The sequence below is a fragment of the Leguminivora glycinivorella genome, chromosome 9 (genome assembly GCF_023078275.1).
Source record: "Leguminivora glycinivorella isolate SPB_JAAS2020 chromosome 9, LegGlyc_1.1, whole genome shotgun sequence".
Classification (NCBI taxonomy): domain Eukaryota; kingdom Metazoa; phylum Arthropoda; class Insecta; order Lepidoptera; family Tortricidae; genus Leguminivora; species Leguminivora glycinivorella.
This window is the reverse complement of record NC_062979.1, coordinates 23,788,323-23,812,318: the sequence shown is the minus strand read 5'-3', so window position 1 is coordinate 23,812,318 and position 23,996 is coordinate 23,788,323. Positions and strand designations below refer to the sequence as shown.

The following is a 23,996-nucleotide window of genomic DNA, read 5'->3' as shown; positions in this document are numbered from 1 at the left end:
GCCTTTACAAATAACCCTCATTTACTGATGTATGGAGTCACAACTCTCCCCTTACAATCCTCTATGGTTACATCCCACATTTTTTATTTCGTCAACACTATTGGATAAGGTACTGGTCGCACCAAAAGCGAGTGAGCGATGAGCTATCGGCGATAGAAAAGGACAAAGGATAGTCGCTCCCGTGTGAATAAAAGAGACGCCATGATAGCTCGAGCGAGTTTTAAGTTCGACGCCGAGCGAGTATAAATCGCTTGCTCATTTATGTACACGGGAGTGACTATCTTTTGTTCCTTTCTATCGCCGATCACAGTATAATAATGAGTACTATCGTACAGTATGGCCACTCCCGCTCCCCGCTGAAAGTGCCGCCCACCCCCTCTCGGTTACTTCACAGTTACCGCCTGTCAAAAACGCGAACAGTCGACCTGTCATATGTCACTCATACAAGCATAGCGTTCACCTACACGAGCTTAGACTGTTCTAGGAACGCGCCTCTTTCATATATTTGGTCGCCAGTGTCCGAGGTGTGCTGATAGCTCATTCAATTGGGCATTTTCAAAAGATTCAAAAACGTATTTTTCCAAATTAGGTAAATTAATGTTTTTCCTACTCAAAATCAAAGCCCTTTCGATCCTACTAGGCAGAAAAAAGCGTCCAAAATTTAATTTTTCCACTTCGTTACTTTTTCAAACACTGTTCAGCGGTTACAAAGTGGAAAGTATGCAAAATAATAAATTTTGGGACCATTTTTTTGTCTCTCCTTTTATTATCCTAGATCGAAAGGGCTCGTGATTCTGAGTAGGAAAAACATAAAATTGACCTACCTTAAAAAATTTTTTTTGGTGATTTTTCTCGCGAAAGTGCTCATTTGGTGAGACCAGTGGCTTAGTGTGTTCAAGTTTAAGTTTTTAGTTTAAAGACACTTGATGTTATATGAAAAATGTAGTCCCAATACTGATGAAATTGTATTCTTCAAATAAATTATATTATTAGTTAAAATAAAACTGGCAATTTTGTATATAAAGAGTTTTCAGTGTGTAAGCAATATTAGCATTTTAAATTTTCAAATAAAACCACTTGTGAATATTATTTCGTCTTTTATTCTTAGATAACCTTATGGCATATAAAGGCGATGCTGTGAAATAAGTGCGTAATAAATGCAACTTAAAATACTGGCAATTATACTCTGTCAAACAAGTCTGTCACTAAATAAAAACAAAGAAAACTATAGGTATCCTTTTCTCTAGCACCCTAAAGAAAAGGATGCATATAGTTTTCTTTGTTCTTATTTACTGACAGACTTGTTTGACATAGTATATTAATTAAAATAAAGCCTGACAAGACATATATGACTACGCGCCATCTTGCGGAATTTCATTAGAACTATTTTCTTCATACTACGGAACTGTCACCCCATACATTAGAACAAAGACATATGTAACTCCGTATAGATAGTCTAAGAAAAAAACGTACCTCAAAACCATACAGAAAAAGATACGGTGACCTACGGCGATACACCTTGGGGTACGCTCGGCTAGATGGCGTTAATATTAATATTTGACATTTTAACACATATCAAGCTAAGAATATGGGCCAAATTGTCAAAACTGAGGTTCAAAAGTGTTAAGCTTGTGTCGAGAGATGGCAGTCTATGCACTGTGATTACACATTTTACTTTGACAGTAGTAACTCTCTATAATACTCGATCCTCTTTGCATCAAAATAATAGCGCCTTCTTGACAGTCATATATATTTCTGGATGCATTTTTTTTGGTGAGTTATTGAGCAAAAATAATATATTAAATAACGATTTTCATTAAGACGACCATGGCCCAGGCTGATAAATTTTTTTTTTTTTCATAAACGTTAAACAAATTAAACCAAATTTTGGTGACTGATTATTATTTTTAACCCCTGACAAGAACAATGGGGTGTTATAAGTTTGATGTGTCTGTCTGTCTGTGGCATCGCAGCTCCCGAACGGATGAACCGATTTTGGTTTAGTTTTGTTTGTTTGAAAGCTGAGTTAGTCGGGAGTGTTCTTAGCCATGTTTCATGAAAACCGGTCCACTATGTCGGAGGTTTTTTCAAAATTTAATTTTTTTGGTTAGGTTATTGAGTGTGTATATAACGCAACTATTCACTTAGGTATATACTTGAGTAGTTTGACCTCGTGTGTGAGCCAGATGGCCAACGTGAGTAACACTAAAGATCCGGACTGATGACTCGCGGCCAGAGGCATGGGCACGTAATGGACCAGCGTCGCGATGCCCAGCCCCACCTGTGGGCAAAGGAAGATTCCGTCACGAGGGAGCAAAATGTAAGGCGAAGGCGGTTATTGAATCCTGAATTTATCATAAAGTCCTTTCCTTAGACTTTATAATTGAGTACAAAGCATAGCGAACATTATTAGGAGGCCGTAGGCCATAGAAAAATACTTCAACTCAAAGTATGAAGAAAGTATAGGTAATATAACACTTTTATCTTGATTTGAGCAAGTAAAAGAGCTAAAACTTGAATTTATTACGTGTATTAATCTTGACGTTGAAAAAAAAAACGTTTTTTTGTTAAAATTTGGTCAATTTCGAGTGATAAAAAGTCACTAAGGTACATCTAAATTGTATGTTATTGTAATAGAGAGAAAATATTGTGATTTATTAACGTTACATTACACTGAAAAAGTACTAAATTCGTGTGCGTTATTTAGGGAATAAGGCCTCTTAAGTAATAAGATTTAGATTAATTCTAAATAACACAAGTCAAATTATATTCTATTGAAAATATTTCAACTTGTGATATCTTAAAGTAGTCACGCCACTATATGTATATATAAATTAAAACTGGTCAGAGGACGCTACGAGTCCTCGTATAGATTACTTATATGAGAGATAATTTCGACCTCAGCAGCTGTGACCTGGGTGGCCGAGCGGAAATAGGCATCTGCCGCGATTGCAGGATACGCTGGTTCGATTCCAGCCTCAGGCACTGGAGGCCTTGGTCACTTTTTCTTTCATATGTGTAATTTATTTCGGTTTTTAGATTTAGATTCGACATCAACTTAAAAATTATGGCGCAACAGAATATTCGGTAAGATTCGACTCGGATATCGGCCTGTCTTCAGTTCAGATTGAACACTTCGGGCACTTTGAAATCGATGTATCTACCTGAGCCCACGCCATGGCTCCGACAGCATAAGCAACCCTCCTCGCGGCCGGCGACAGCGGCGCGCGCCGCGACTTGAGGAACAGCGCCGTGGCTAGCGCCAGGGTCGTTGTACCTGCACATTACAATACACATTATAGCATAAATTAAATATAACAAGATCATACCATCCCATACATTAAAATGCGACCGCCTAAGACCGCGCTTACACTCCACCACACATAGATGGCGCCACAAAAAAAATGTCTTGTAGTTTTCGATTATACTTGTAGATGACGTTAAGTGTCACTTTTGATTTGACATAGATTTACGGCTCGGAATTGACACTTAATGCCAACCTACAAATAATCGGTGGCAACAAGGCATTTTTTTTGTGGCGCCATCTATGTGTGGTGGAGTGTAAGCGCGTTTGTAGGCGGTCGCATTTTAATGTATGGGATGGTATGATCTTGTTATATTTAATTTATGATTATAGGTATAAAACATAAGTAGATATAAAACTGCTTTCGTAAGTGTGCATTTACTGCAGACAAAGACATATGTAACTCCGTATAGACGAAGTCTGAGAAAAAAACGTACCTCAAAGCCATAGAGAAAAGGGAACGGTGGCCTAGATGGCGATACACCTTTGGGTAACGCTCGGCTAGATAGCGCTAATATTAATATTTGACATCTTAACACATATAAAGCTAACAATATGGGCCAAATTGTCAAAACTGAGGTTCAAAAGTGTTAAGCTGGTGTCGAGAGATGGCATTCTATGCACTGTGATTACATATTTTACTTTGACAGTAACTGTCTATATATAATACTCGATCCTCTTTGCTGCAGATAAATGGAAGCAAGATGTTGCCCACCTTAGTGCGTTTTCACATCATCCGATCCGATATCGGATATAGAGAAATTATGACCGAATTAATTGAAAAATTAGCCATGCAACTTTGCAGCTCACTGTACCCAAGACTTGCTTAAGCGTCATGTCATGTCACCTAACTGCCTGCAGTAAATCATCAAAAAATGGTGTATATTTCTATGGTGGGTTCGAATCCTGACAAGGGCATTTATTTGTGTGATGAGCACAGATATTTGTTCCTGAGTCATGGATGTTTTCTATGTATATAAGTATTTATATATTATATATATCGTTGTCTGAGTACCCACAACACAAGCCTTCTTGAGCGCCTCAGTCAATCTGTGTAAGAATGTCCTACAATATTTATTTATTTATTTATTTATTCTCAGCAGACAAAATAACGTTCTAACAAACCTAAAGAAAGATAAATAGATATCCGTTCATGAAGAACTTCGTACTATTCGTTATAAATAACTTTCAAAATATTCGTCTTGAACAAACTCACGCCTGTACTTATGTAGACAAATCACATGAAATTGTTGTAATTTGACACAGTTAAACATCTAGCCTGTATGGTGACGGGTTAAGAATTTCACCACCCCCTTTCTTCCCGTGGGTGTCGTAGAAGGCGACTGTGGGATATGGGTTAAATTGTGGCGTAGGCGAGAGGCTGGCAACCTGTCACTGCAATGTCACAGTTTCATTTTCTTTCAACACCTTACTTGCCAAGAGAGGCACTGAAGCTTTAGTAGTTTCATGTGCTCTGCCTACCCCTTTATGGGATACAGGCGTGATTGTATGTTGTTGTTTTAAACATCGTAAGTTACCTACCTAAAATCCGATGGTCGAACTGCACAGTGGTAGGGTTTTCGGTGAAGTTTCTAGCGGTGGGAGCGAAAGCTAGAATGTCGTCCGGAATCCAGTCGTCGCCCATTTTGGGGAACGAGTTGTAGACGAGGCCCGCGTCTAAACCTGCTACGAAAGCGCCTGGGACAGAAAAAATAGCACATTACGCTACAAGTGCGGAAAAGAGGGAGTAATCGTGTCGATTTAAAACACTCCCTTCGCACATGTATCTTACGACGGTTTACAGTACATATGTATAGCCATTTCAATTTTTGACTTAGGTGCGTAATGGGCTCATTACGTAACTAGTGCGGTAATATCAATCAATCAATTATTTATTCGTGATAACTAAAAAATACACAAGTAAGAAAATAGAAACGGCAAATAAAAGAAATTAAACATATAAGTTACCACGAAATGGTCCCGACTCAGCATAAAATGCTAACCCGAGGGTCAGCGCTGGTCTTCCGTCGGGCCCATTTTGTTGGTCACGAACGCAGCTGTACGACGCGGACCTGTGACACAGTGAACGCATATAGCGTCATATGTACTGTAAAAAGAATATTAATTTGTCAATGCAATACCAAAAGACAACTTTTTTCATTGGTCTATTTTTTGTTCCGTTATACAGGTATCGAAAATCGAAATATAAACATGTTCTTATTTTATGGTTCCGTACCAAAAAGGTACAAAAGGAACCCTTATGGCGCCGCTTTTAGTAGGACCCCGATTTCATATAGTACATTACGTTACAAGTGCGGAAAACAGGAAGTTCGAAACGAGTGGAGGTAAATGTGTTCCCTTCAAACGTGTTTTCGACACGAGTTTCGACTCGTTATCTTATACTATTAAACGAGCAATTCTTGTATATTTATTTATTTATTTATTTATTTATTTATTTATTTATATATACCGACGATCTCGGAAACCGCTCTAACGATTTCGCTGAAATTTGTTTTGTGGGGGTTTTCGGGGGTGAAAAATCGATCTAGCGTAGCCTTAGATCCCGGAAAACGCGAATTTTCGAGTTTTCATGAGTTTTTCTTTCGCATTTGTAAACGTAAAATATGGTCCTTAATTTCGCCGCGCGCGCATCGATTCCGCTTAGCTCAGTCGCACGAGGTCGGTCTAATGTACGCAGATAGATCGTAGGTGTCAGGGTTTCGAATCCCGGTCAGAAATTAAGTTTTTGTTTTTTGTCTTTTTTTTTTGTTTTTGTATTTATAAGAGTTTTTTTTTATCTAAAGACGTGATATATTAAAATAGAACCGAGCGAAGCTCGGTCGCCCAGATATTCCATACTAATATTACAAATGGGAAAGTGTGTATGTCTGTTTGTCTGTCAGTCCTTCACGGCAAAACGGAGCGACGAATTAACGTGATTTTTTAGGTGGAGATAGTTGAAGGGATGGAGAGTGACATAGGCTACTTTTTGTCTCTTTCTAACGCGAGCGAAGCCGCTGGCAAAAGCTAGTAAGGCATAAAAGTAAAATTATGAAAATTGTAACCTTGTCAGTTTCATATAAATTTCAAATTGATTATAATAATATTTTCAGTACAGATGGTCGTTTTTTTACGCACTAGTTCGAGAAGTGGTTCATTATATGCCAGGTCGAAACTTCGGAGGCTCATCTGTACTGAAAAACGTCGTACGATACACGTGCGAAAAGGAAATCGTCGTGTTTTAATTTATCGCCACTCGTTTCGAACTTCCTTTTTTACGCACTTGTATCGTAATGTACTATTTCACTGCTTGTAAAGACTGACTCACCTGACAGTGCAGTGAAGAATGCCATCGCCTTCACAGCGTGCGCGAGTGCCGTCACACTTTTCAACTCCTTAATCCTGTAACAACGAGAAAAATTAGGGTAGGCTGCGTCAGGGACAGCCGCAATGGTTTTTTTTTCAATAGCCTATATTGTGTCCCACTACTGGGCAAAGGCTCCCGCCAATCGCCACAGAATGAATCCAGGTCTTTCCGCCATCTCATTTTTGGTTAACGATGGTTGACGTAAAAAAAAGTAAAAGTAAAAATATTTATTTACCAAAATGAATCAAATAACATTAACAGTTGTCAGTAACTACGTCAGTTCAGTTGTCAGTTACTACATTACGCTGAGCCTGTATCGTGGAAGTCGTTAACATTTATAGTATAGGCTACTTGACCCTTTTTTAAAGTTTGTCTTATATTATTACTTACTGTCCAATTAATACAATAAATATCACTATATTTTATTATGACTTATAAACCGCAACAATATTTTTAAATACTTTTACTTAATCAGGCAAAAACAACATCAGTCATGTCATCTATAGATTTTCTGTGAATGAAGTCTGTAAGGTGAGGGTTCGGAGTAGAGTGGAAACGACTGTTTAGATTAAATTATGATTTAATACTACTCTCATACATGAGTGCGAAAACAACAGTTGCGAAAACAACAGTTTCTGACACTTTAAGTACGAGGCATAAAGGTCATTATGTCAGTGATTGATTTGACATGAATTCTATGACGTCACTACACGGCCGACAGCGTTTTCAGTGGCCAAAATTAAAAAAAATTACTCACATTTTTGGATTAAAAATACGTAGCCATCGTACACATTTAATACCATAAATCATTAAATATTGGTTTTTTATGTCAAATATTACAGAAGACAATCATTTATTGTGCCAAATTAGATATGAGTCTAGTAGCCTGTTGCCAAAGACCTATGTCTTCGGCTTAAAAAATAAGAATAAAAATGACAATATGCATGCTGACTTATAACTAATGTACACTTAAAGCTACAAAACAATACGTGAAATGTTGCGAGGACCACTGCTATTGAGGAGGGCGAAGGGTCAGTTGCTCTAACACAGAATAATAGTGATCAAATGTCGTCGAAATTGTTTCCCTATGGCCATAATTATGTATCTTTAATAAGTTGCCCTTGAATATTAAAACTCTGACATTAAATGAATTTAAAACGACACTATTCCAGTGGCTATTAGAAAAGACATTCTATTCAATAAAAGATTTTTTAAATAATTAAGTTTAGTGCTCTTGACCTAGGATATTGTGATTATAACTTTTATTTTAATGTATTATTTTCAACTTATTTATTGATGGTAATGAAATGTAAATTTAAATGACTGACTAGTAGTATATTTGCATGCCTTTTGTCAATAGACATTTTCTATTTATGAAAATGGCCTAATATTTTATTTATTTAATTTTACTGTAGGTTAAGATATAATTTTGCATGCCATTTGTGGCTAAACATGTATTGCTACTCAAAAATAATAATGTACCACCTAATGTATACCATGTTTATCGCAATAAAGTAATTCATTCATTCAATTCATTCATTCATTCATTCATTCATTCAAAGGCTGAGCTCCCTGAGAGGCTCCCAAGCACGCAAGGCCGCAGGCCGAGCTGCGGCAGACAGTGCTCCCACGCAGAATAATAATAAGTGTCTAAAAACGCGGAGCTTTGAAACCCAGCGAAGGCCGAAGGCCTAGCTGGGGACAGACAGTACTCTCACGCAGAACTAATAAAAGTATCTGAAAACCTTCCAAGCCCAGCGAAGGCCGAGCTCCGCGTAGGGCCGAAGGTCCGGAGCGTCCCTGAGAGGCGCGCCCGCGGACCGGGAAGTTAAGTAAACACGACACAATAATAAATGAACCTACTTCTGTAAAGTGCCGGGCGGGAGTGGCCGGAGCACCCTCAGCGCTCCTCCGAGCAGGCCGGCGTACAGGACGAACGCGAGCCCGAGGTGCGCCGCCAGCCGGTACTGCGACACGCGCGGCACGTCGGACGGGCCCTGGAAGCGGTCCTCGAGACCGGACCGGACCATATACCAACCCATTAGCCCCTGGAAAGAGTAAAGTACATTATCAATACTTTATCTACGATTATTAAGCGCTGAACTTTATCTACGTTTAGTACTTTATCTACGTTTATTAAGCACGACCCATCATCTACCACCCTTAGAATCATGTAAGCCATATTTCGTAAACTTAAAAATATTGACTCTTCCTTGTATTTATATCTATGAATTAGTAGTTTTTGTAAAAAATCATCCAGATATATTTAAACCTTTGAACAGTCAACGTTTGCAAAACATGGTGTGTGCACATCCATCACGAACTGCTCTCTTGTCAAAAAGCGTTCTCGGCATGGCCCCCAGAGTGTACAACAAGCTACCTGAGCATATACGGAGATTATGTGACATAGATAAGATAACATTATTTAAAAAGTCCGTTAAAGAATTTTTGGTCAGCAAGGCTTTTTATTCTTGCCATGATTTTTTAACTGAAAACCTTGACTAATTTTTGTAGCTTATTAACTAATTAATTCTAAGACATTATTATTGTATACCTGTAGTTCTAATTCAATTCAATTTATTTAATAACTTTTATTGTTGACATCTCATTCTGTTGTAAATATTTGTTTTAGTGCATGATGCATGATAATTTATATTATCAATGATTCACAAAACTTTCGTATGCCCTCGGGTACGACATAGTGAAACAAGAATATATACCTGTAACCATCATATACACCTATGTTCGACGAATAAAGAATTTGTAATTTGAATAAATGCCTAAAAGTATCGATAAAAGTATTAGCGCTTGATGCTGCACTAGTATTTGGGCCATTTTTTTTCAAAGTTTTCCATCCCACTTTTTTGTAACATGGGTATTTTTTACGCGATTAATACTCAGAATCGCGAGCTCTTTCGATCCTGATAGGAGAAAAAAAAGTCCCAAGATTTCCATACATTTTTTCGAACCTTCCATTCCGTTACCGCCATACAAAAAACAGTGGGGCGGACAACTTTGAAAAAAAAGGCCCATTTGATATAGGCAGAGGCACTTTATGTTATTACAACTGCAGTGTTTGTCAAAAAATTTACATCAGATTTAATAATTGCCCTATCAAAACGAGCTAAAACGTGTTGAAAACCTGTCAGAAATGTTCTTACCTCAGCGGCCACAAATGCGGTATGTGAACTCCATCCACCAGAGGTACCAGATCCATTTGACAATTTGAGGTTCCCAACATCTACGTAGCGTCTCGCGAGCGTAGCGTCGGGCCAACTGTATGGCAAAGCCTGACGCTGCGTCGGCGCGTCGTCGAAGCAACGTCGACGCGGCGTCTTTTGTGGATGCTATAGCATACGCGTCCTATCACAATGAGCTCAGAAGTGTTGAAAAATTGCCAAATTTTAGACAGTGGAGCGCAGAGCCAGGCGGATGATTGGCGACAAGAAGCTAACGGCCAAGCTACAGTCTTTGGCCCATCGGCGGTAAGTCGCCAGTCTGTCGGTGTTTTACAGGTTGCACTTCGGGTAGTGTGCTCAAGAGCTACACGAGCTTATCGCACCGTCCCCATTCTACCATCGGACTCTTAGACGCACGGCCGGTTTCCATCCTTACTTGGTAGATATTCCGCGAATTCGCACGAAGCGCTTTGCTTCTTCTTTTCTTATGCGCACTTGCCAAGGAGTGGAATTCCTTGCCGGCGGCTATATTTCCGAGCTCATATAACCCGGCAACCTTCAAATCAAGAGTGAACAGGCATCTTCTGGGCGAGCTCACTCCATCGTAGGTCACGTCATTGCCTTTGGCTAGTCTGTGGTAATAATAATAATATGAAATGAAATGAAATGAAATGAAATATTTATTTCCAAGTAGGCATATTACGAGGTGCGGTCCAAAAGTTTCCGGCCTAACAAAGAAAGGGCTTACATATCTTTACAATTTTATTTTTATTTTTTAATATAGTCTTTCTCTGTCACAACGCACTTTTCAAATCTCTTTATAAGCTTCTCCATCACCTAATAAAAATAATAAAGATTTTTGTCCTCAAAATCGCCCTAAACCGCACGGGTCACTTCGTAAAACGAAGATTTTTTTTTCTACTTCAGTCTACCTTAAGTTTTTAGAACAAATAATAATCACTTGGGGTCACGTCTCGAATATAAGGTAGGTGCCGAATATTTTTGAAGACACATTTCGTCAAAGCAACCTTGTAAAATGAAGCAGCGTGAACGGGGAAATTGTCGCGGAGATGCCCTTGTGCCTCTGCTAAGTTTTTAAAGACTATTCTGCATAATCTGCTATCCTAATTGCACAAAAAATATTGCGTAGCATCTGCTATTTACCGTAGTCTACCCTTCTTTTATGTAAATCGTTAGAATTTCGTGACAACCCTAGAATACCGTAGCCTTTATCTTTTTTCGTGCATTTTGTGACAGAGGTTGTTCTAGGTGCCTTTTCACCATGACGTTGTCACTCTATTAATTTTCTTTTGTACAGAGTATCGTCTTACATAACCATGGTTTCATCTACAGTAGCAATTGCATTCAAAAAACTCGCTACGCGGTGTCTATGCTGGTCTCAAGTTTCATGAACTCACGGTTTTTCACTCATCTCGCTGTAAGCACGATAAAAGTTTGGGCACTAACCTAGCACTAAACACCGTAAAAAAACCTACAGCCAACAGACACCTAAAGAAACTATACACCAAAAAAGTGGAATAAATGACGAACACAATGATATCCATACTTTTTTTAAACTCTTCCGCCATATTTTTCGGGCCGGAGACATTTGGACCGCACCTCGTACAATGCGCTTATGAACGTCAAATAAAACTACGCCGGCTCTAACCCTACGCCTCAGCCTCGAGAAGATTTCAGTCCCCCCTCAGTTGGAGGAGGGTATCCACTATGGGACCGGCAAGAAACTCGGCGGGCCACTTCTTTTCAAAACATTACATCTTATATTTAACATGCATTAAAAAAAAAAAAAAAAAACAAGATACAATTTAATAAGCAAAAGTATTCATAAAAAAAAATATTAACACAAGAAATTATACAAAGTACAAAGCTATTATGATTATTAATAAGAGATGTTAGAGATGTATAGAGTCTCTAAGTGTCAAAGTACATCTAAAAAAATTATACATGAAGAAAAAAACCGAATAACTAAAATAACTTTAGAGTTGTAAAAGACTCTCGTTGTCTTAAGCAAAGGAAAAAAAAAATATATATATGTATACTTAATCTACTTTTTTCCTTGGAGATGTATAAATCTTACCTGAGCAGCCACAAGGGCGCAATACACCCCCACTCGGACCTTCATCCCTTTGTCCAGATACCCCCTGAGCCAGAAGAAGGCTGAAGGCAGGACGACTGCCAGTGAAGAAAAAAACTCTCAAAAAGTGTTCTTTCTAGATCCGTTTGACAATTTATTTAATTTAACATTCTCTACAAAACGTGCAGTATACCAACTCAACACGACCATTTTGAACAGCTGACTGAGGGCCGCCATCTTGTCGGTGTGGAAACGTATGCTATAGCATACGCGTCCTATCACAATGAGCTCAGAAGTGTTGAAAAATTGCCAAGTTTTCTCACCTGAGCAGCCACAAGGGTACAATACACCCCCACTCGGACCTTCATCCCTTTGTCCAGATACCCCCTGAGCCAGAAGAAGGCGGAAGGCAGGAAGACCGCCGCGCCGATGCAGCGGCCCCACGAGCGGTGTGCGAACTCCATCCACCAGATCCATTTGAACTCGGAGAGGGTTATATGCTGGTTCTTACTGAAAGTAAAACATAAAAATGGATACCTAAACAGGAGGGCCAACTTCAACTACTTATCTAATCGATTTTTTTCCATGTTTTACATTTCTAGCAATATGAAATACCTAGTTATGGAACTCAATAGAGTAAAACATGAAATCGTTGAAATTCTCCCAATCGAACAAAAATGTCGAGAGACAAAAAGTAGTAACTATGTCATTCTCCATCCCTTCAACTATCTCCACTTAAAAAATCACGTCAATTCGTTTTGCTGTGAAAGACGGACAAGCAAACAGACACACCCACTTTCCCATTTATAATATTACTAGCTTTTGCTCGCGGCTTTGCTCGCGTTAGAAAGAGACAAAAAGTAGCCTATGTCACTCTCCATCCCTTCAACTATCTCCACTTAAAAAATCACGTCAATTCCTCGCTCCGTTTTGCCACACCTCGGACACTGGCGATCAAATATATGAAAGAGGCGCGTTCCTAAGCACACATTCTAAGCTCGTGCAGGTGAACGCGTACCATGCTTGTATGAGTGACATATGACAGGTCGACTGTTCGCGTTTTTGACAGGCGGTAACTGTGAGGTAACCGAGAGGGGGTGGGCGGCATTTTCAACGGGGAGCGGGAGTGGCCATACTGTACGATAGTACTCTTTATTATACTATGGTTTTGCCGTGAAAGACGGACAAACAAACAGACACACACACTTTCCCATTTATAAATTTTATAATATTAGTATGGATAGTATGGCTACCCCTCATACCCCTTAAAACAGAGACAATTTCACCATGCGTTGTTATATTACCGTTGTTGCGGGCAGCGATGGGCAGGGATGGAGCTCTTAATCCCACGTATCGTATGAACTTACTACTTATACTCCGGGAACTGCTGGTACTTGCTGAACTCTGCCTCCCACTCGGCTTCGGTGGTGGGAAGTTTCTCCCCCAGCAGCTTCCACGTCACCATCGACAGCCCGGATTCTGTGAGCCGCGTCACACCACCTGCAGACAAACTTCATTAGGTATGGGCATTCTTAACGAGCAATCTGGCTTGGTACTGGGTTTCTAACTTAGAAATCCGGTAAGGGCATAATATTTGTGTGGTGAGCACAGATATCTTGTTCCAGAGTCATTAGCCGGGTCCACACAGAGCGAGGCACGTCCCGAGGCGCCCACGCGATGAACGTGTTATGTAGACGTGCGTGCGTTTTGCTCGGCTAAGCATCTTGCCACGGCCAAGGCACGACTACATTGGACGTTCGTCGCGTGAGCACATAGCCCCGGGACGAGGCTCGCTCTGTGTGGACCCGGCTATTGATGTTTTTATGTATTAAGTTTTTGTATACATCGTGTTTTTATTGATTTCCGTTAACTTTAAGAATGTTTTTTAGATCAAATACAATTTATTTCTCTAAGAAACTAGCATCTTAACTCTTACGGTTATCGAGTTAATAAAAAGATAAACATAATTACTGAACATGTGTGTGACAGCCTTTACCAATTTCTAATGTTATTTGTTTTGACATGTGCCGTCAATCACTTGACACTAACTTGAATGTTATTCTTAAGGGTATCTCACATTAATAAATTCATTTATTATGTATGAAAACGATGAAAAAATTTTAACTTAAAAAATCACGTCTTTTCGTCGCTCCGTTTTGCGGTGAAAGACGGACAAACAAACAGACACACACACACTTTCCCATTTATAATATTACTAGCTTTTGCCCGCGGCTTCGCTCGCGTCAGAAAGAGACAAATAGTAGCCTATGTCACTCTCCATCCCTTCAACTATCTCCACTTAAAAAATCACGTCTTTTCGTCGCTCCGTTTTGCCGTGAAAGACGGACACAAACAGACACACACACTTTCCCATTTATAATATTAGTATGGATAAGTACTTAGACGTTTTCAAATCTTTACCTAGGTACCATATTCTTTGTCTATTCCTGTTAATTTAATTTTTATAGTATTTCTCTGTAGATATTTCTCTTTAGAAATGCTTATAGTATGTTAGTGCTTTTTCATGTTTTCTTGCACTTATAATTTTAACTGTAGAAAACAACTTCCAGGTAGAATAATTAAAACAAAAAATATTTTTCAATGTTTTTATTAAGATTACTCTACACAGTGTACTCTTACATACATCACAGATTATGTTTAAACTTTAAGTGCATTACTTAATTATTATTTAAATTCTAACCACTTTATCAGTTATTATTACCTGACATAGACTTTATTTATTTATTAAACTTTATTGCACAAATTTACAAAAATAGAATACAAATGGCGGACTTAACGCCTTGAGGCATTCTCTACCAGTCAACCATTGGGCTAAACAGAAACCTTACTTTATATAATATTTTAAAACAGAGTAACATAGCACTGCTATAATAACAGGAATGACAGAGACTCTTAGTTTTATCAGGAACAAAAATTAAATAAACCAAATAAATTAACTACCTAACACTTTAATTTAAGTCCCTAGACACCCTAAGATTCAGCAAGGGCCTCCCCACGATAGGCTAGTTTCCTATACTTAAATTAAAATATTTTATCCAGTGCATGAAATAAAGCACCACATAATTCAAAGAAAAATATGGACAGTAGTTATGTTTAAACATAATCTCTATTTAATAAGTCAAAGAGAAAGATAGAAAGTAAATGAATTGACAAAGATAGAAATGAATAAATGAATTGACCGTGATGTTACTTCTCAGTATTTCATAGTAATTCCATATTAGCAAATCCTTTTGACAGTTCTTAAAAAGAAGCTGATTTGACTAGTAGGAAACTAAATTATCCACATAAATATATCGGGAGACCCTAAGCGATACAAATTGTCAATCTCAGCTGCCATTACCCCCTACTACCATTACCTACTTACTCCCATTAGTTCTACTAAGAGCCACATTAACCACATAATACACGCAGTACAACAATATAATATAGCCAGCAATCATACCTAGCACGACTGCGGTGAAAACCATTCCGGAACAGCCGAGTAGCCAGTACCCTACCGCCTTGCTCTGTTTGGGCTTCGGTGCGGTTGAGCAGAGGCGGGCTACGATGTTTTGCGATTTTAGGAGCTCACTTATCTGAAATAGTAATGATGTTGCTAGATTATTTCATAAATTAAATATAACAAGATCATACCATCCCATACATTAAAATGCGACCGCCTACGAACGCGCTTACACTCCACCACACATAGATGGCGGCACAAAAAATGCCCTATTGCCACCGATTATTTGTAGATTGGCATTAAGTGTCAATTCCGAGCCGTAAATCTATGTCAAAAGTGACACTTAAAACTATCTACAAGTCATTTACAGAAAGCTACAAGACATTTTTTTGTTGCGCCATCTATGTGTGGTGGAGTGTAAGCGCGGTCTTAGGCGGTCGCATTTTAATGTATGGGATGGTATGATCTTGTTATATTTAATCTATGATTATTTATAAAACTGGGACTTATCATGTAGATGTAGAAATTTAAAAGAAGTTCTTCTTCTTAGTCATGTCAGAGTAGTTGTGGTTATTGGGGTTGTTGTGCTGCCTTTTAAATGGTTTCCCACCATATTGCTCTATTTGCAGCATTGCGGGCGAGAGATTTAAGGGTGGCATGGTGAGAGCCCTCACTTAGTCTGTCCATCGCATTGAGACGCACAGTAAAAATTAAAGTCAGTATTTTGAAAAAACTGATTTCATTAATGGTTGTTAAATTTTCTATTTTAAACTTCTTAGCGTATGTTTTCAAGTTTAAAGTATGCAGGGGGGATGTTTAAAAAGTATTTTGAAATCATTTTAAGAAGGGGAATCATCACCTCTTCCTGTATTTAAGGGCAAGACCCCCAATCAGTATTAATGTAATTAGTAACAAGTAAATAATTGTATTGTCTGATCTGTTTGAGTTGCAGGCGTCCATAGGTTACGGTGACCGCTTTACATCAGGTGGGCCGTATACTTGTTTGCCACCGACGTAGTATAAAAAAAAAAGTTGTATTGTATTGTAACCACATATATGAAATATCAAATAAACATGTTTGTTTTCCTGTTAAGCTTTTAATGTTACTCTGTTTGCTACATTGTAAGTTTGAGCTACATTGTAAGTGTGTGAATCCATTCTATCCTCAGCCACCACAGCGAAACCCAGAGAAAGATCAACACTACAGATTTAATTTTATAATACTTACTCGAAATACTCTGTTCGTGCTACATCCTAAGTTTGAGCTTGTGCGAACAGCGAACTGCCGGGCAGCTATCTGTGTGCTTCCACTCCGTCCGCCGGCCGCCACGAGCGCTGGCGCCCGCAGAGCCGAGCACCGGCACAGCGCCGCCACACTCCACATTTTCACTGGTGAAAATGAGAATGTTTAAACTTGTGTTTTTTAATGGTACACATACTTCTTATAAGTCAATAGGTTTAAGATGTATAGTTATTAATATAAATATATTTTATTTACAGTACATTAATTAATGTTATAATCTGTATTTAAGTAATCTCCTATAATACAGATATTGAATAAAAACAACGAATTAATAAATATATTCGTGTATTTAATGCTTAGATTTATTATTTTGTAGCATGTGTAGTTATTCAATAAAAGATAAAGTTTACCAGCTTAAAGGAAAATGCATTTACTTACGCAAGTGGTATTATCTCGTATTATGAAATGTGATTCTGGTTCTGGCACTGTGAGTAAACGTTCAGCGGTTTGTTTAAAATTTATCTAAATTACCTTTTTACTGTTAAAACATTAGAACGTACGAATGTTTATCAATAAAATATATTTATTTTATTGTATTCCGTGAGCGCATCGCAATTCTGAAATCCTGAAATCGGAAATGTGACAGTGACACAGACAAACGTCACTAATGTCAAACGGAGCACATGGTTGTGTTGCCACCTAAAAATAATTATATTGATAATCGAATCCAACTACTTCTATCGATAGTCATTGAATGTTTGAAAATAAACAAAAAATATATTCCTATCCAACCCCTGGCATTAGTCTTGGTCTTAGTGCGTTTTCACATTATCCGATCCGATATCGGATATCGGACCGATATCCCATACATTACAGGCACCAGCACCATCTTGGATTTTTCTATTGAAATCCTTCCGAGATCCGATATCGGATCGGATAATGTGAAAACGGTCTTACGCTGGTACTAGCACCCAAAAGACAGAGATTGTATAATGGGGGACTATAATTTTCTCCTGACTGGCAAGCCAGACTTTATGTAGCACCATCAGTGCCCTGAGGTCCACGACGCAGACCGACTTAAAGAAGGGGTATTTTATCGATAGAGATTTGACTATTACAGGTAAGTTTATTCTATAAACTTTAGTTTTGTATGTAGTTTAAGTATTTTTTAAGTAATAAATTATTAAAAGGGTTTAAAACGATTTATTTACGTCACATAACAACACTTGAATGCTAAATGATTACTGAAATATTTGAAACCAAATATCCTAATCAGCTTTCCATTTCATTATAATCATTGGACAAAGCTTTAACATTCTGAAGAGCATTTTTGAATTCCCCTTCTTCCAATCCTTCACCAACGTAATGATGTACGAAGGCTCGTTTAGCGTACATCAACGAGAACTTCTTGGTGATTCGCTCCCAGGCTACTTTGATGGCTGAAGAGTTTGATACCATGACGACTGCTCTTTGTAAAGCAGCTAGATCTCCTCCGGGCACAGTTAATGGTGGTTGGTAGTTTAATCCAATCTATCAACACGAGAAATAACATCATTAGCATCATTATGCATAGCTTGTTGTAGGTATTAGAGATACATTAAATAAAATATATAGTAATCTTTACCTTAAATCCTGTAGGCGACCATGAAACAAACCTAATATTCTTCATGCTTTTGATCTGGTTGATGGACGAATTGATATCATTTGGGTTAACATCTCCCCTAAATAGCAAACAGCAAGCCATGTACTTCCCATTCCTGGGGTCACATTTTACCATTTGGTTGGCTGGCTCGAAGCAGGCCATCATGAGCTGGCTTGTTGACATGGTCTCATGGTAAGCACGCGAAGCTGGCACGAATGGAGCAAAAGTAACTAAAGGGTAATGGATTCTCGGGTAAGGGATCAGATTTGTACGAAATTCCACCAATTCCACGTTTAAAGAACCTTCAAAACGCATAGATGCCGTCATACATGAAACCACCTGCAAAACACAATCAAATTCAGAATCTCGAACCGAGTGTATATTTTACCATAAATTAAATATAACAAGATCATACCATCCCATATATTAAAATGCGACCGCCTACGAACGCGCTTACATTCCACCACACATAGTCGTGATAGATGGCGCCACAAAAATGCCTTGTTGCCACCGATTATTTGTAGATTGGCATTAAGTGTCAATTCCAAGCCGTAAATCTATGTCAAAAGTGACACTTAACGCCATCTACAAGTATAATCGAAAGCTATAAGACATTTATTTTGTGGCGCCATCTATGTGTGGTGGAGTGTAAGTAGAGTTTGCATTATCCGACGGATTTTTAATATTCGAATAATTCGGATAATACAATTTTTATTATTCGAATATTCGAATAATTCGGATAATTTCGGATAATTTATTAAATGGAACAAAATTAATGTTACAGGTGCGTATAAGCGTGGAATTGATAACGGCTGAGATAGATGAGCGCCATAATGCGAAATTTACCTACATTTTTATTTATTTTTTGCGTAAATCAGCAAACTGTAGAAATTAAAGCACACCTAGCTCTCTATCTTTAGTTCTATGACTAGCATCTTGCAATCAGTTAGTGAGCTGTCGATATAAGACAGTTAGTAGTAGTGATTATAGTTAGGTGTTAGGTATAACGAGAAGTTTTTCTGACAACACCTTTACCTTGGAAATGGATGGTAGAGAGGATGGCTTGTGTAGAGTGGAACGTGAGACAACATCATTGGATATGATGATGGTTATAGGCGATACAGCGTTGTCATATTATCCGTTCCGATATCGGATATAGGAAGGATGTCAAAGGCAAAAATCAAAGATGGCGCCCTGAATGATTTTGAGAATGTATAGGAGTCGGTCCTTCGCTCGATCGGATCGGATACTCATCTTATCTTAAATCTGCGGGGCCCTTCCGGATACACTTCGACCCATCGGGATCTTTTGTGCAATTACCCCTTAGATCTTAAGATCCTTCAGCTATTCAGGAGCTTCTCGACCATCTCCACGTATCGGATGATGAGGCTCATGGGTAGCTCTCTGATGTCCTTTGGTACTAGGTAGCCTGCTCCAAAGTTCTTCATTCTTTGTCTGGCGAGGGCGTGACATTCACACATTAGATGTCTGACGGTCTCTTCCTCTTCGCCGCACATGCGACAATCTGTGTAGTCAGCGTGTCCCATCTTGGCCAACATTACTTTGATCCCGTAATGGCCTGTGAACACCCCCGTTATAATTTGGAGTTGTCTTTTGCCTAGCTTTCCTAGCTTTTTGCTCCATCCAGATTCTACCCTCCGCATAAAGAGCTTTGAATGCTTCAGACTTACCAGGGCATATATCGGTTTAAAGATATTTATTTGTCTCAAAAGAATATATCCCACTCTTTTTGGTGATTAGCCTTTGTATGGTCCTTCATAGCCGTTTTAATGGTTCCTTGTGACGTTGTCTTCAGACCTGGCCTTGGCAAGTTCATCAGCATTTTCATTGCCAATGAAGCCATCGTGCCCAGGTATCCATACCAGTTGCACCTTGTTTTGCCTTCCAAGCTTGTTAAGAGCTTGGATGCCGTTTAATACCAGTCAAGAGTCACCTCTGGGCGAGGTGAAGGCTTTGAGTGCCGCCTGACTGTCGCTGAGTATATAGATATTCTTTCCTTGGGTTTGTCTAACTATATTCTTATGTACACAGGTAATTATTGCGTATGTCTCGGCTTAAAAGACAGTGGCATAATTGCCCATGCTGATACTACCACTGTAGTCACTAGTCATTTGCATAAATGCCTACGCCCGTACCAGATGCCATCTTGGACCGGATCGGATACTTAATATAAAAAGTTGAAAACTCTTTTCGTAGGCTCTAAACAAAAGCGTCCTGGTTAGGGTCTTAGAACAGGAATGAGCAACTGAGCATAGGTACTCGTTCAAAACAGAATAACCAAAAAAAGAGAAGACCAATTAGTCGAAGACACTTCCTATCCAGGTGTGGATCATTTTAGACCTTAGTTGCACAGTGGCTGGTACCAAAGTACCAATGGAAGGGGAGAGGTGATAAATAAGTAAGTAAGTAAATTCTTTATTGTACCACCAACATAAAATATACAAGACATAAAATTTAAAAAAATGAAGAAGGAGGAGGTACAAAGGCGAACTTATTTAAATATTCAAATCCAAAACGCCTCAAATTGCTCGGCAGCAATTTGATGGGTTTTAGTTTCCAAGCTGATCAGTAGATCGACTAAGATTTCAAAGTATAAGTAGTAATTAGACCGATTTTTGTGTATGAATGTAACTAAGGACTTAAAAGGAAAATGCCTTATATTTCTTAGTGAAGTGGAGGGAATTCTGGCGTACTAAATTGCCATGGAACTGATAACAGCTAAATTCGGAGTGAGGCGCTAAATTTCAATTTCAAAAAAACAAGGGACCAGGAAATCTGGGTATAAATCTCCCTTATTAAGTACGGTTTTACAGATAACTTCACGTTAGCTATTAGCAGTAATGAAAGTAGGTTGGGGTAACGTTTTCATATTAAAAAATAATACTTGAACGTTTTTCTGTTTTTTTAATCATTCAATTAATCGAATATTTAATAAGAACTGAGTGCGTGGGGTGAGGCATTCTGCTTACTTCTTGTCCACGAATGCTTTCTTTGTTTTGTAAATATTAGTTTGATTTTGAAGATAAATAGGTGTTAACTTGTTAGCAATAACATTGTCCGTATTAAGAATTGATCGAAATCGGTTTCAGTGACGTCTATCTATTAAATATATTACTTATAAATAAAAAATAATGTTTATAGAAATTATCCGTTTATCCGGATAATTTCACTTGGATTATTCGAATATTTTCGGATAAAAATATTGGCGGATATTCGAATAATTCGGATATTCGAATATCCGGATTGCAAACCCTAAGTGTAAGCGCGGTCTTAGGCGGTCGCATTTTAATGTATGGGATGGTATGATCTTGTTATTTCACTATATTTAATCTATGATTTTACTTAGTATTTTGTAAAGAGTACCTGAGCTATCAGTCTATTGAGATTCGTATACGTAGGTCTGGGCACGTCTAAATTTCTTGCCAAAATATCATACAGAGCTTCGTTATCAAAAATGAAGCAGACATCTTCTGTGTTCATGCAAGCATGAGTCGTTAACACTGCATTGTAGGGCTCCACAATTATAGGAGATATTTTAGGAGAAGGATATATTGAAAATTCTATTTTTGAAAGCTTTCCATAGGCTTTTACCAAGCCTTCTAGCAGTAACGCAGTAAAACCAGATCCTGTGCCTCCTCCAAAAGACCGAAAGATTATGAAGCCTTGGAGATGGTGGCAGTCCTCTGCTACTAAGCGAATTCGGTCGAGAGCTAGATCAATCATTTCTCGGCCGACACCAAAATAACCACGTGCAAAATTACTGGCGGCATCTTCTTTGCCAGTGATCAAAGTATTTGGATGGAATAATTCACGATATGCCCCTGTTCTTATTTCATCTGAAATCATTAATCATAGTAAAGGGATAGGGAGTTTTGGAGGTAAATCATTTTAAAATGTAACTGTTATTTAATTCTACCTATTGGGGTTGGTTCCAAGTCTACCATGACTACTCTAGGAACTACTTTGCCGGCTCCAGTTCCACTGAAAAATGCATTGTAGCCTTGATCGTTGTTGTCAGGATAAGCCATTATGCCGTCAGGCCTAATGCCATGTTCTAAGGTGTAAAGCTCCCAGCATGCATTCGCTATCTGCACTCCTGCTTGCCCGATGTGTATGTGGATGACTTCTTTCTAAAAACATCGTTGAAGAAAGTATTCGTATTGGAACCAAGTACAACAGATTACAGTCGTTTACTCACAGCTCCCATTGTTTAATTTAGATATTATTTTACACTTAAAATTTGGTCGGTAATATATATTTTTTTGTATTTTCTACATTATTTAATTTTGTTTACATTATAAATATGTTATCAAAGGATATGTCATTGTTATTGTGTCAATCTAACTTATCTAATCAAATCAACATCCATTAGGCTATGGCTAATCTAAAGAGCCAATTAAAATTATGAAATTATAAACCGATTTTACGGCAAAACGGACAATCGATTACAATATTCAGCAAGTCGTCTGTTATTGGTTAAGGTCATTGACATTTGTGACATTTGCTTGATTTTAGTTAGTCGGTTGTCTTTACAACAAATGAATAAATATTTACAATTTTGCTCGACTTTTCATTGGTTTGAATTAAGACATCGAAAATCATACTTCTTCTTGATTGGTCCATTTAAAATAAATTTAAATTCTCTTATATATTTGTAAATGAAAACACGCTGATTATGTTATTTAATAAAACTGTAAACAAGTTTTGTTGGTTATTTTCGTGTTATCTATTTATATTCAGATAAGATTACAACGTGATTCGCCGGATGCAACTGGAGATCAGTACAATTTTCGCTATTTCACAATGAATTTCGCCGGTAAAGTTGTGATTGTAACCGGGGCCAGTTCCGGCATCGGCGCGGCAACAGCTGTGTTCCTCTCGAAACTCGGCGCGAGGCTGTCCCTCACCGGCAGAAATGTCGAGAACCTTCAGAAGACAGTCAACGAATGCGATAAAGCCGCTACTCCGTTCTCCATCTCCGCCGATTTGACGAAAGAAAGCGATATTGAGAGCATTGTGAAGAAAACTATCGATCATTTCGGTCAGATCGACGTGTTAGTGAATAATGCTGGTATTATCGAGACCGGAACCATTGAGAACACTTCCCTGGCGCAATACGACAGGCTTATGAACACTAATGTACGCTCACTGTACTATTTAACTATGTTAGCGGTTCCTCACCTCTTGAAAACGAAAGGTAACATCGTTAACGTCTCCAGTGTGAACGGAATTAGATCTTTCCCCGGCGTCCTGGCCTACAACGTGTCTAAAGCGTCCGTCGATCAGTTCACAAGGTGTGTGGCTTTGGAGCTAGCTCCGAAAGGTGTCCGAGTCAACTGTGTGAATCCTGGAGTCATTTTAACTAACCTGCAGAGGCGCGGAGGGTTAACCGAAGAGCAGTACAAGGCATTTTTGGAGAGGACTAAGGAGACTCATGCTTTGGGAAGGCCGGGGAAGCCTGATGAGGTTGCGGCTACCATTGCCTTTTTGGCGAGTGACCTAGCTAGCAATATCACTGGAGCTAGTGTCCCTGTGGATGGTGGCCGTCATGCGATGTGCCCCCGTTAATATATGAATTGACGTTTTGATTTTATTGTTAAAGTTTAAGCGAAATGTAGTCGGATATATTTTTACACATTTTTATGCATTTATGGTACTTGTTATAAATATATGTTTAAAATT

At 38.5% G+C, this 23,996-nt stretch overlaps 3 protein-coding genes across 4 annotated transcripts; 1 reads left to right on the top strand and 2 right to left on the bottom strand.

Moving 5' to 3' along the window:
- Positions 1-1,420: 1,420 nt before the first annotated feature.
- Positions 1,421-17,303, bottom strand: LOC125229523 (cytochrome c oxidase assembly protein COX15 homolog). 2 transcript variants are annotated; one of them, XM_048134386.1, is made up of 10 exons: positions 17,183-17,295; positions 16,637-16,797; positions 15,409-15,541; positions 13,313-13,445; positions 12,269-12,455; positions 8,535-8,719; positions 6,633-6,706; positions 4,847-5,002; positions 3,165-3,277; positions 1,421-2,281 (listed from the first exon to the last, which is right to left on the bottom strand). In XM_048134386.1, the coding sequence occupies exons 2-10, from the start codon at positions 16,790-16,792 to the stop codon at positions 2,141-2,143; spliced, it is 1,278 nt and encodes a 425-aa protein (XP_047990343.1). In that variant the 5' UTR covers positions 16,793-16,797; positions 17,183-17,295; the 3' UTR covers positions 1,421-2,140. The 2 variants fall into 2 exon arrangements, with proteins under 2 accessions (XP_047990343.1, XP_047990342.1); XM_048134385.1 differs by having other exon boundaries at positions 1,422-2,281; positions 17,090-17,303.
- Positions 17,304-17,838: 535 nt separating this feature from the next.
- On the bottom strand, positions 17,839-22,641 carry LOC125229522 (tubulin alpha chain-like). The gene is made up of 5 exons (XM_048134384.1): positions 22,513-22,641; positions 22,231-22,444; positions 21,678-22,150; positions 18,276-18,632; positions 17,839-18,181 (listed from the first exon to the last, which is right to left on the bottom strand). Exons 1-5 carry the CDS (start codon positions 22,519-22,521, stop codon positions 17,924-17,926), a joined length of 1,311 nt encoding a protein of 436 aa, XP_047990341.1. The 5' UTR covers positions 22,522-22,641; the 3' UTR covers positions 17,839-17,923.
- A 374-nt stretch (positions 22,642-23,015) lies between these two features.
- LOC125229524 (3-oxoacyl-[acyl-carrier-protein] reductase FabG-like) lies at positions 23,016-23,996 on the top strand. The gene has a single exon (XM_048134387.1). The coding sequence runs from the start codon at positions 23,118-23,120 to the stop codon at positions 23,880-23,882; it is 765 nt and encodes a 254-aa protein (XP_047990344.1). The 5' UTR covers positions 23,016-23,117; the 3' UTR covers positions 23,883-23,996.